General features: G+C 25.1%; 1 protein-coding gene across 11 annotated transcripts in view; it reads right to left on the bottom strand.

The window, feature by feature from the left end:
- The window catches only part of LOC129916500 (tyrosine-protein phosphatase Lar), a 664315-nt gene that overhangs the window by 14683 nt on the left and 637103 nt on the right, over positions 1 to 12529 (bottom strand). For 9 of the 11 annotated variants that reach the window (XM_055996494.1, XM_055996492.1, XM_055996499.1 and 6 more), the window contains one exon: positions 6966 to 7262. The exons of the other annotated variants lie outside the window; for them this stretch is intronic. In XM_055996494.1, the coding sequence (XP_055852469.1) occupies positions 6966 to 7262 (297 nt within the window). The remainder of the gene's footprint in view (positions 1 to 6965; positions 7263 to 12529) is intronic. 11 annotated transcript variants of the gene reach the window in all.

Raw genomic sequence — 12529 nt, forward strand, 5'->3', positions numbered from 1 at the left:
GTTTTAAAACTTGATTTTTCATATTTGTTTTCAATCAATTTTTTTTAAAAATTTATGTCTAAAGTATGTTTTTAAATAAAAAAAATTAATTAAATTAAAGAAAATTATTCTCATAACATAAATACTTGTTTTTTTTGTTTTACAAACGTTTTTCAGATTATTTTTCATCGTCAGATTTAGAGAAATATGAAACATTTTACTTCTAATTTAAATTAACATAAAAAACCTTGCATTCATTTTTAAAAAGAAAATCTTAACACATTTATTAATCAAATAAAAATTAATTTAAACTAGAGCCTACGATTTTGTTCGTGTATTTAATTACACGTGTACCCGATACACGTGTACACGTGTATCTAAAAAACGTTTACACGTGTATCTTATTTACACGTGTATTTATTAAATACACGTGTATTTATATTTACACGTGTAAATACGAAACAAAATGATTTTTTTGCTTTTTGGGGGTAAAATAAAAGTTTTTAAAACTAAACAACTGAAGATTATTGTGCAAATAAATAGTTCGAATTGGAAAAATAGTATTTGAACTTTTTGAAGACCTTATAAATAATTTATTCAAAAATTAAAAATAATGATGTGCCTTTTCATTAAAAAAAAGCTAATAAATTTTTCCAAGATATATTTGCATATTGCCTACTGTGTCTTTCTCAGAAGAAAGTGTACCAACTGTTACATGTTTTTTTTGTTAATCACCGTTTATTTGAAGATCATATGGTTTACTAAGTTCATAGTGAAAGTGTAAAAGGTGTTTTATAAATAAAGCGACAAATTCAATCAAAATAAATTTTAAAATTAAACTAAAATATGAAGCCAAGGAGTTGGGTATGGCAATATGCCCACCGAGAAGGGACAAATGCCTACTGTGACTTATGTAGTTCACAACAAAACAACCGTTTTTCTTGTCCCGGTGGAACAACCGGAGCCCTTGGACGGCATTTAAAGGGACTCCATGGAGTCAATTTAATTATTTTATATGTTTTGTTGCTTGGTAATCTAATCTAATCTGCTTTATTTTTTTACTTTTTAGTCGTATAATATTTGAAAGAAGATGATAATTTGCTTGGGTGGTATGAGCTCCCAAAGCCCCTCTCTTGCAATTTACCTACAAAAGCTTTTGCGATATTTAGAATGGGATACAATAGATTTGGGGTGTTTCAACCCCCCAATGCCCCTCCCCTGAGTTCGGACCCCAAAATATTGCGTTGCAATCCAAACTTCATATGTGTACAAAGTTCAGTTCGATACGATAATGGGAATCGGGTCAAAATTTTTTTCCAAGATTTATATGGCTAGGGTTAGATAAGAATTTCCTATTTAATTTTCCGTGTAATTTCAATGTGTAAATCTAGCCAATAACCGCAAAAACCTGAACAATATCCTTTTCATTCAATATAATACATATTTTAGGAAATCGCCACCAAATCTACCTGTTCGAACGCTATTTACACGTGTAAATATAAATACACGTGTAAATATAAATACACGTGTATTTACAAATACACGTGCTTCGGCACGAATTATTTAAATACACGTGTAGCACGTGTACCTTAATACACGTGCAATAGTAGGCTCTAATTTAAACCGTCAGTCTTAATGATTATTTCATATTTTTATAAACTTCTTTTACCCCTTATAACTCGTCTAGTTAATCGGTCCAGAATAAAACAATTCTAAATTTTAATAAAAATAACCCACATACGCCCCAGTTACCCGCAAAACAAAGCACAATTTTTGCTGAATTAATAATGAAAGCAGTTGACTTTCTGATTATTAAAATTATTAATTTCGCTGAAATAATGTTTAGAGCAAATTAAGCACTTTAACTTTAAATGATACAAAATATAAATATCTTTCAATAAAGAAATTACCCAAATATTTCATAGTTATTCAAAATCTTTTTTTTTATAAAAAAAAGAGAATAAAAGGCTATGCTTAAAAAAAGATTAAAAACAAATTATCTGATATCCACTTATTGGCAAATGCTTGAAATGTTATTAAAACATAATTGCAACTTGGTAATACTTTACACTCGAAATTGAAGTGAAATCAAAAATCAATTCAAAATCCCACACAATTTTACTTTTGATTCAATTTTTCTCCTTTCAAATTACTTTCGTATTTGTTTTTTAAATTATTTAAAATATTTCTGAAAGTGATAATTTTTTAAAACCAGTCTTTTTAAATTTTTGAAGAAAAAATATAATTTGTCTTTTTAAATTTTTGAAGAAAAAATATAATTTGTTTTTGCAGACCAGTTTAACTAATAAATATGTAAATAATCTCTGCATCAATATCAGTACAAATATATTAGATTTATGTATGTTTTATCCCAATACTATAACCATTCAAAATATTAATTTTTGAAAGGGTCTTTCGTCAGCAAAAAGAAAAAAAAAACATAAAAAAATAGCATTAAACTAAACATACTATAAATATCTTAAAAACAACTCATCAGCAAATCACTCATCAGAGTTAAAAAAAAAAACAGAAGAAATTTAAAAGACCTTTTTTTATTGAAAGTTAAACTTTAAGTAGTTACTTTATTCTTTAGCAAAAAAAAAAAACTGATTTAAAAATGTGGTCCGCCATTTCATAATCACACACTTTTATTTTTCATTTTAGAATTTAGTAAATGATCTGATTGAGATCATTTTTAATTTAACTAAAAAACGTATGTACATTTTAAAACACTTGTCAAATTAAAAATATCCCTAATTATATCACCTCACTCTAATATGCTTTGTGCTTTTAAAAAAAGTGCTATAAAACGCTCATCAACCTTGTGTGGATTAAAAAAAAATTGCTTTTCATATTGAAAAAAATTATATGACCTCAGAAATTGTTTTTTTTTTTTTTTTTACATATATAAATTAACATATTATATTCAAATGTGTGCGAAACATACGAGCTTTAACTTAAAACTAGAAACCATAAATGTATGTTTTATTTTTATAAATAAAAAAAAATATTTTATCAAACGAAAATAAAAGTTTTGTGCATACAAAAATATGAAAACTACATTCATAGTTCCATTTAAAATTAAAATTTCAACAGAAAAATAAAATTGTTAAAAAAAATATATATATAAAAACTCAAAACGAGCAAAACTTTTGTTGTCGAATTTGTTTCAGCAACAACAAACAAAAGTTGTTCAAAAAACATCTACAAAAATTTATAATAATCGTGACAAATATAAAATTAAAAAAAAATATATATATTTAATAAACACAATCAAAACGCATCCTTAAAGCGTTGTTTCAAAAACAATTCTCAAAAAAACTTGGTGTAGATTTATTTGAAAAAAATGTAACACTTTCTGTTTTTTCGTTCACTTTTCGTTGATTAACAAAGTCAAAATATCAATTTTTGTTATAAAAAAAATATATATTATTTATATATAGATAAAATTCTTCTTCAAGAATTATGGCCACAAAAAAAAAAATTGATAAGCATGCAAATATTATTGTGTTGAATAAAAAAAAGTGTTTGATTAAACACAATTAAAAAATATAGATTATGTAAATACTGAAAAAAGTATGCAATATTTCTTTTGGAAAAAAAAAATCTAACTAAACAAAAAAAAAATGTATTTGGATTTTTTTTATATCGGGCAAATCGCACAGCTTTACAAAAATTTGTTTAAGTGCTTCAAAAATCAAAATATATATAGATATATTATTAATTAATTAATAATTGTGTGCAGTAAATAAAAAATTTAAAAAAAAATCTAAAATATATCCATGTATAATATAGTTATGTGCTCTCTTTACAAAATACCACAAAAATAGTGCATTTCCAAAAAATCGGAGTATATATTATTTCTTATTATTAATATTGATTATTATTTTTTTTTTCTTTTTCAAAAACACATTGAACAGTTGAAAAAATATTAAATTTTTCATCAAAAATAAATTGTTCCATGTATTTTTTGTTTGATTTGTTTCGATTAAAAAGTGCATATTGTGCCAATTTTGATTTCGATTAAATAAAGGTGAGGAGAAAATAATAAAATAAACAAGTTGCAGCTGAAAAGAAAAAAATATATAACAACCAATTTTTTTTTTCTCTTACAAAAATTCAAAAAAGAGTTGGAAAAGAAAAATTGTTTATAGAAATGCAATAACATTTTTAGATACTAAAGAAAAAATATAAATTAAGTGCGAGTGGTTTTATTGCCCGAACATTAAACATTCAAAAATATTTAGTTATATTATATATATTTGTTTGTAATGAATATAAGATTAAAAAGATATTATTTGTATATGAAAATATATTTCTTAAAAAACATTAAAAATAAAAATAAAAATGAAAATGAAGAATTAATAAATAAAACTTAATAAAGCAACCTCGCTTTATTGCAATTATTGAACTATTTTTTAGCTCTAGAATATCCTACGAGTTAGTTGAAATTTAGAAAAATGTTAAGCCATAAAAAAAATAGTCGTCAATATCATGAAAACAACGAAATTATAGGTTATTTTTAACTGGGTTAACATAGTTTAAAAAAATTTAAAATAATTTTTTCGTGTTTTCTTTTTAGTACTTAAAATAAAACATCTACAAATTTACAAATTTTGAAAATTTTACCGATTTTTTAAGTATGGTAAACACAATGATAGAGATTTGAAACTTTGGGAATATTTTTTTAAATTTATTTAGAAACTTTTGAGCCCATAAACATTTTGAAATTCAGCCTTGTTCAAAATAAGTGACGCCCTACTATACATATCTAAAGAACGATCTTGGAGAATAACTATTACAACTAAATAATATACGCAAAAATTCATGAAGAAGAAAAATTATTTTTCCATACATTTTTATTACTTCGAGAATGGTTTGAAAGCTTTATTGATTTGTTTAGGCTTCGAGAAGATTCCTCAGATATAGGAATCCAGATTTTTGAGGTATATTGAAAAAAGAAAGTATGCAGTTTTAATACATTCAATATGCCCTACAAAACTTATTAGGTCACGATTAAAAAAAAAAAATTGTTAAAAAGTGTATTAAAATTTAAAAAATCTCAAATTCTTCTAAAAAAACACAGAAGCCAAAAACTAAATTAAATCAAAAATTGGCAGATATGTGTCAAGTTATTTTATTTTTGCTCTATAATGACATAAAAGTTATTTCAAATACCTTTCATGTTGTAGATCTTTTTAACATTTTTGTTTGTATTATGTGGTTTTCATATATTTACAATATCAGTCTTGTTTCTATCATATTTTGTTTAGAAAATAGCTTTTGGACCTTTTTCACTTTCGTTTACCCGACTAAAATTTTTAAAAATCCTGAATATTAAAATTTTTCAATTTAATTCTCTCTGACTATTTTTTTTACACCTCTAAGACTTAGCATATAAGAAGGGTGGGGTGGTCGAAAAAACTCAAAATATGAACTTTAAAGCATGGTAGGATGACGCTAGGCAACCCATGTGCAAACTGTTTCTTTAGACACTATCTTTAAGAAAATATAGGCTTTAACTCTGTTTAAGGCTTTTACTAAACGTGGCCTAAAAGTTGAAAAGTTCACAAACCGATCTTTATAAGTTTTTACTTAAAGTCAAAAGTCAGAAAATGGTCCCACTGGTTCTATAGTTTGTTTAGAAAAATTAACTTTTGTGGCGAACAAAAAATATTACACTTACTCTACGGTGACCCTTTAAGTTAAATCTTTAAAAATTGGCACAAAAATTTATAAGCCCATAAAAAAAGTTAAGAAGCAAAAAAGTCATATCAGGATCTGAATTTCAAATTTGAATTTCATTAAAACTGAAAAAAATGATGAAGTGCCGAACTGATAGCTCTAAATAATTCGTCTTTGAGTGACAAACACAATGTAAAAAAATTAATTTTAATTAGAATGTTAAAAAATAATAAAGAATATTATATTATAAATTTTGCATAAAATGAACGAAATTCTCCAATTGATAAAAAAATTTTAGCAAACATTTTAGAGTAAATCGATTCGCATGGCAGAAATGACAAGGAAAATGTTAATCATACATCTCATAATGTAATGCCACATAAATTAGTTTTGTATCATTCTAAACTCGTGGTTTTATTATACTTGAAAGCTTTTTCTTAGTTACAAAAAAGAAGTGTTGATTAGAAACTTTACAAAATTAATGAGCACTGTATAAACTTTATAGCTGATTTGCACATGGAAAGAATAAGCTTTAATTGTACTGAGTAGAACCTTCATTTTATTATTTAATTTCTTTCAAAAGAGTCTGTCACTAAAATGCTGCTAATTGCTTCAATGATTAAGAACAATTCCTATTTTATCTTCTGAAAGTGTCTTTTTTTGTTACGTATACACCACAGTGAACTGAAATAATAATAAACTCCATTTTATTGCGAAGTTGCTTTCCAAAATAAAAATTAACCCAAAATACGAGCATATTCAAATAATAATAATAATAATATCATTCTTAAACACATTAATAAAAAAAAAAAAACTTATTTATAAACACAACATCTAATAAAAATATTTTAACAAAATAATAAATATCACAAAGAATGCGAAAAAAGCATTCTTTGTTTACAACCAATTTGACTTCAAAAATTTCATTTGTCAAATGGTTTTAAATAAAACCTTAAAAAAAATACTAATTATTCATTATAAGGTTATATAACTATTGTGACAAAAAATTGTAAATTCCTTTTTTCCAAAAATTGAGGCATCCAGCAGCCTGCTAAGAAGAATTTAACAAAATTCAAAAAAATATTTTTTTTTGCATTGGTTAATAGATATTAATTTTTTCTAAGAAAGTAAAATATAAATAAATTAAAATTGAAAACTTAACTTAAAAATTACTTTAAAAAATATAACAAAAAAAAAAATATAGTGTGGTTAGTAAAGTTTATAAAAATAATGTGATTTATTATATAAATTAGTATATAATATAGTATATTTTTGAAAATAAAATTCTACAAAATACATACCATCTTCATGAGTTCGTAAAATAATCGGATGCGATCTTGGCCCATCACCGACTGATGTCCCAGCTAGAACCCATATCTTGTACTCCGTCCATCGTTTCAATTCATCCAGAACAATGCTGCTAGCGTTGAGGGTCGTTATTGTAGCTTCACTATCCGACCGGCCAACTTCGACAAAGAAAACTTTATAATAGACAATTCGACCGTTGGAACGTTCTATGGGCGGTGGTAGCCAAGATACAGCAATTGTCGTTGGACTGGTCGCTTCGGCAGTTATATTTCTTGGTGGAGCACCTGGCACTACAATATTCGAATTTGTTTTGTTTTTTTTTTTGATGTTTTGGAAACGAATTTTTTTTGTTTGGTTCCAAAAATTTTGTAATTTTTTTATGTCATAATTATAAATATTTTTATTTATGAGAAAAAAATTGATTATTTTTTTTTTTTATTTCAAACCAAAAAAAAATGTTGAACGGACGGATGGGGAAAAATGAAAAGAAAATGAAAAAAAAAAATGAACAAAAATTATTAATTAATGAAATGAAAATGTTTTTTAAAAAAAATAAATAATTTTAATTAAGTATAAATAATTATCCAATGGTTTATGCAAGAATTTTGTTAAATAAAATTACAAAAACAAACAAAAATATATAAGAAATAAAAGTCTACACCTAGTGTTCCTGATCGCGAACGAAAAAACAGAAATTGTTTTTATGTTTTTTGCAATTCTGGAGAATTAATTTTTTTTATAACAAAATAATTAAAAGATTGTACGCAAAACATGCAAAACATAAAGTTTTTGACAGATTTTATTAGGAACAAAAATATTGTTTTGTTTTAAAATCACAACAATATTTAGAAACAAAAAAAAAAAACTCTAATTAGACGAAACAAAATGTTTACATTTATATAAAATTTAATCAAAGATACATTTAGTTACTGTACTTTTTTTATTTCTATGTACATTTCATCTGACAGTCCTTGCATAAACCATTTCAAATATCAATACAAAAATGAAAACAATAAAACATAAAGGTAATATAAATTATAAAAGACTTGCATTTAATTAAAAAAATTAATCGTATAGGTAATAAATGTAAACAAAACAAATATTTTATTTAAAATCATGATTTTTTTTATAAAGAATTTAATAATATTATTCAACAGATTTTCAACACATTTAAAAAATTTAAAGAACCCCAACAACAAATATCATATATTTGGATGTATTTTATGTAACAAATTAACAAAATAGGTCCTAAGGTCGTACCATGAGGTATTACTAAATATTCTACAAAAAAAAAGTAAAGAATATTTGAAGAACAGTAATGGAATGGGTATTAAGTGAACAAATGACAATGTTTATACCTAGTTTGGAAACTAAATCTGATTATTATGTTGGCAGATGAACAGTCAAACAGTATACTGAAAAGCCTAAAAACCCCAAAAACCTACGTATAACGTGATGAACTCTTCTTCAAACAACATAAGCGGACTAATTTCGGCTTTACAGACAAACTGAGTTTATGGTGATGAAGACATGAAACAAGAAAATATGTCGATTCTGAACACACAGATTCTTTTAGTAAAAAAGGCAAAGGTAATCTATTAGCTGAAGAGCGGCAAATATCCATATTGGACCAGATTTTATAAGTAAAATATTTTACATTTTGTAATATGTAACAAGTTGTGTTTTAATGTTATAACAGCGAGATGCTGAATTGTTTTGAAGGCTATAACACAGGCCAATCAATATCCGAAGAGAATAGCAAATAAAAAACCTAACTCAAAACTTCTTCGGTAAAAAATGATCCAATTTTACTATCCAGTAGCAGAAGTAGAAGAATACACAGACTTATTCAGTAAATTAAACTTTAAATGGAAGATGTTCCAACCAATAATGATAACTAAATAATCCAAGTGAAGTGAATAACTAAAGCAAATACTAAAAAACTTCAAAGCTTGGGCAGCCTGTAATATTTTTAATATTTGGGTGGTCACCCACAGTTTTCCAAAAATATGGTTTTTAAAATACATATGTGGCCACAAAAATACTGCCACCAAAAAATTGATCTTACAAAATGATAACTGTATTCGTTAGGCCTACAGATTTTTTTGATTTTTATAAAAAAAAACGAAAATTGTAGGGGTGGTCAAAAATAGTTTAAGGGTATAGTCAATGATTTATTTAAGGCCTATTGCATACAATAATAAATTTTGAAAAAATCAATTTTTCGACGGGTGGTGAAAAAATTAAACTGTGGGTGGTCAAAATTAGCCATTAAAATTGTCATCTTTTAGTAAAAATTAAAAAGATTTGATGCTATTTGGGGCCAATTTGGCTTTTGTAGGAATTATACCTCCTCAGGTCAAGAACAACAACCGGTAGTTAAAAAAAATCCAAAATGTTAAAATCTGGTAACTTCCGTTGAAAAAAACCTGGCGTTAAATCGAGTGTTAACGTTGTCCACAATCAAAAACAAAAAAATGGTCAAAAAATACCCGATTTTTTCAATCCTTGCTGATTTTTCTTCTTTAAGAATACTTAGTAAAATTTTCTACATTTTTAGCTGTAACTGTAATTAGGTATTCAAAATTTTAAAAATAATGCTTCTCAAATAGCATACTTTTTTCCCAAAAATTAGATTTTAAAAGACAAAGTCAACAAATATATACAAAATTTGTTAATTTCGGTCGAAACCTTGGATCTACTCCATAGCTAACGAAGACCCATTTTCACAAAGATATCCAATTAGTTGACATCAAGTGATTGTTAATGTAAGCAGGGATTGTAAAACCCGAACTTCTTCGTATAGTGAAAAAAATCAAACCTGAACAAAAAAAAATCCTATTGGATCTCCTAAAGCAAGTTTGAAGCATTCTAAGAACCCAAACATAAAACAGGTGAACGGGGAAAAGGAGGCGTAAAAAAGTGTCTGATGATGGTCCTAACAATTTAAAAAAATAAAAGGAACTGTTATATTAAACTATAGTATTTATTAAATAAATAATAAACTAAGAATCCCCAACTCAAAATAATAAATAAATACAAATAAATCAAAAACCCATTTTATATATACAAAGCAAGTCAAAAATAAAAAATATAAAGAAATACAAATTGCTATCAAAAGATTGACAAATTGGTTATTAAAATTGAGGGGAAAATGCATCATTCAACAGGATGGATGTCAATATCACATCTCTCAACATATCACACACTCAATATTTATATATAATATTATGTATATGACATAATGAATAAACCAATGAAAACAAAAATATTTTCTTTTCCTTTAAAAATAAACTTTTAATTAACTTGGCTAAATATAAACAGAAAATTAACCACTATTATATATTTTTTTATTAAAACAACTCCCCATTAAATTTTATTATATAAAAATAAATATTTTTTTTCTTAAAAAGATAATAAAAAAGAAAGTAAACAATTCACAAAAGCTGCACCACGACAAGCTATTTATTTATAGTCTATTTACTATGGAACATATTTAATATTTAAACAAAAAATTAAATTGCATTTGAAGCAAAAATGCATTTTTTAATTATAAATAAACAAACAAACAAACAAACAAAAATTTAACAAATCTTCTATATATTCTGATATAACTATCCACGAAATCAGTGCACTAAATTATTATAAACTTTTTTTGTAAAGAAAAACACATTTTTCAAGAAAATGAACGAATATAATATGCATATACATTAAAAGCACTTAAAGAAAAAATTTAAATTTAAAAACTCGATAGGTATTATTAAAAAAAAAAAAAAAATATACAAAAATAAACACCAGAAAAATAAATGACATTAATAAAGGAACTTCCCCGTCATTGAAGTTGTCCTTTATTTCGCGCGCACATGCAATTTTTATTAATTAAATCTCATTCAAGGGGTTTTCATATATCTTAAATGTTTTTTTTTATCGAAATATTCTTTTTTTTTTTGTATTCAATTTCCATGCTCCATTTAAAATTTAATTACACATCCTTATAAAACGAAGAGAGAGTATAAAAAAGCCAACGAAATAATGAAATTATAATAAGCAAATACATATATACAATACAAAATTTAAAAATAAAAAAAAAAAAAACAGTGCAGGTGTGTGCATGGTGCAAGGTGCAAAGTGCAAATATTGTTTTTTAATTATTATTTTTTTATCTCATCTCTTTTTTTTTCTGTGAAATCGACAGACATGCAATTTAACAAGAAAATACATTTTAAAAGATATTAAAATTTGAATATTCTTTGTTGGTCACAGGCGAAAAATAATTTGAATATTAGTTTAATTTATATTGGAACCCATTTATAAAATTTATTAATTTTTTCTCTTGGGCGCCATTTAATACAAAACAAAAAAAAATTCATAAATTCGCCTGTGCTCATCATTTAACAAACTAAAAAAAAAAACAAGAAATTCAAATCCTCATATTCTACTAGGAGATATAAATGTATGTATATCCAAATCCTATTTAAGTCCTTTTTATCAATACAATAAAGGATATTCAACGCGCACTTAATTCACACACACTGAATACTAAAACTAAGAGCTTATAAAATACAAACACACTCCAAACACACTTTCTCGTAGAGAAATAAAATAAAAATTGAAACAGAAAAAAAAAATACGATTCAACAATCAACAGATTACAGTTTTAATTTTCAATAATAATATGTATTTTTAGGCAGTTTAAAAAAATCTCCATTCAATTTTGTATATCATGTATTTCGGAGTTTGTCCCATACCAAACAGTTTGTCATCGTGACATACAAATAAAAAAAAAAAAAATACTCTCACTTTTGCGTGTGTATGTATATAATATAATAAAAAGTTGCAAAAGCGTGTGCCAATCATTTGCTTTGCATAGTAATTATTAATTGAAATTAAAACGAACAAAACATAAAAAAAAAAAAAAAAAATGGAATAAAAACAAATTAAAATTGTGTGTCATGGATATAGAAAGTCCTGGCTGACATCTGCTGTATTAAATTTTTAAATTCTTTTAATGTTGTGTTGATAGGTGGTTTTCAGTAGTTTTGTTATTTTTTAATTATTTATAACAATTAAAAATGTTCATGTATACACAAAAAAAAAAAAAAAATTAAATATAAACAATAAAGGAACAACTAATATGTTATCCCACTTCTGATATTTGTAATTGCCAAAAAGGGTAAAGGTATTTGAGTGAGTTTATTTTTGCGTTGGGTATTATACATACTTAAAGGTTTGACAAAGTGGATTTTTGTATTTAATTTGATGTTGTTCTCTTTGAGTAGAACATGCAAGGTGAGTGATTTGTTTCAATATTATATACGTATAAAGGAAAATAGGGTGGGGTTATCCTTGAAAGTTACACTGAAAATGAATAATTGTTTTAATGATTAAACTTAATGGCAAATATTATGTTTCTGTTTTTTTTTGTTGTTTGCTATGTACTTTTCATTGTTTGCTTATGTAATGACTGAGTTAATGAGTTGTATATATTTTCTGTTTAATTTATTTGTGTTCAGTTTTCGATGGAGTATTTTATGTATATTACTTCTTTTAAATATTT

Source organism: Episyrphus balteatus, chromosome 3, assembly GCF_945859705.1.
Source record: "Episyrphus balteatus chromosome 3, idEpiBalt1.1, whole genome shotgun sequence".
NCBI classification, from domain to species: domain Eukaryota; kingdom Metazoa; phylum Arthropoda; class Insecta; order Diptera; family Syrphidae; genus Episyrphus; species Episyrphus balteatus.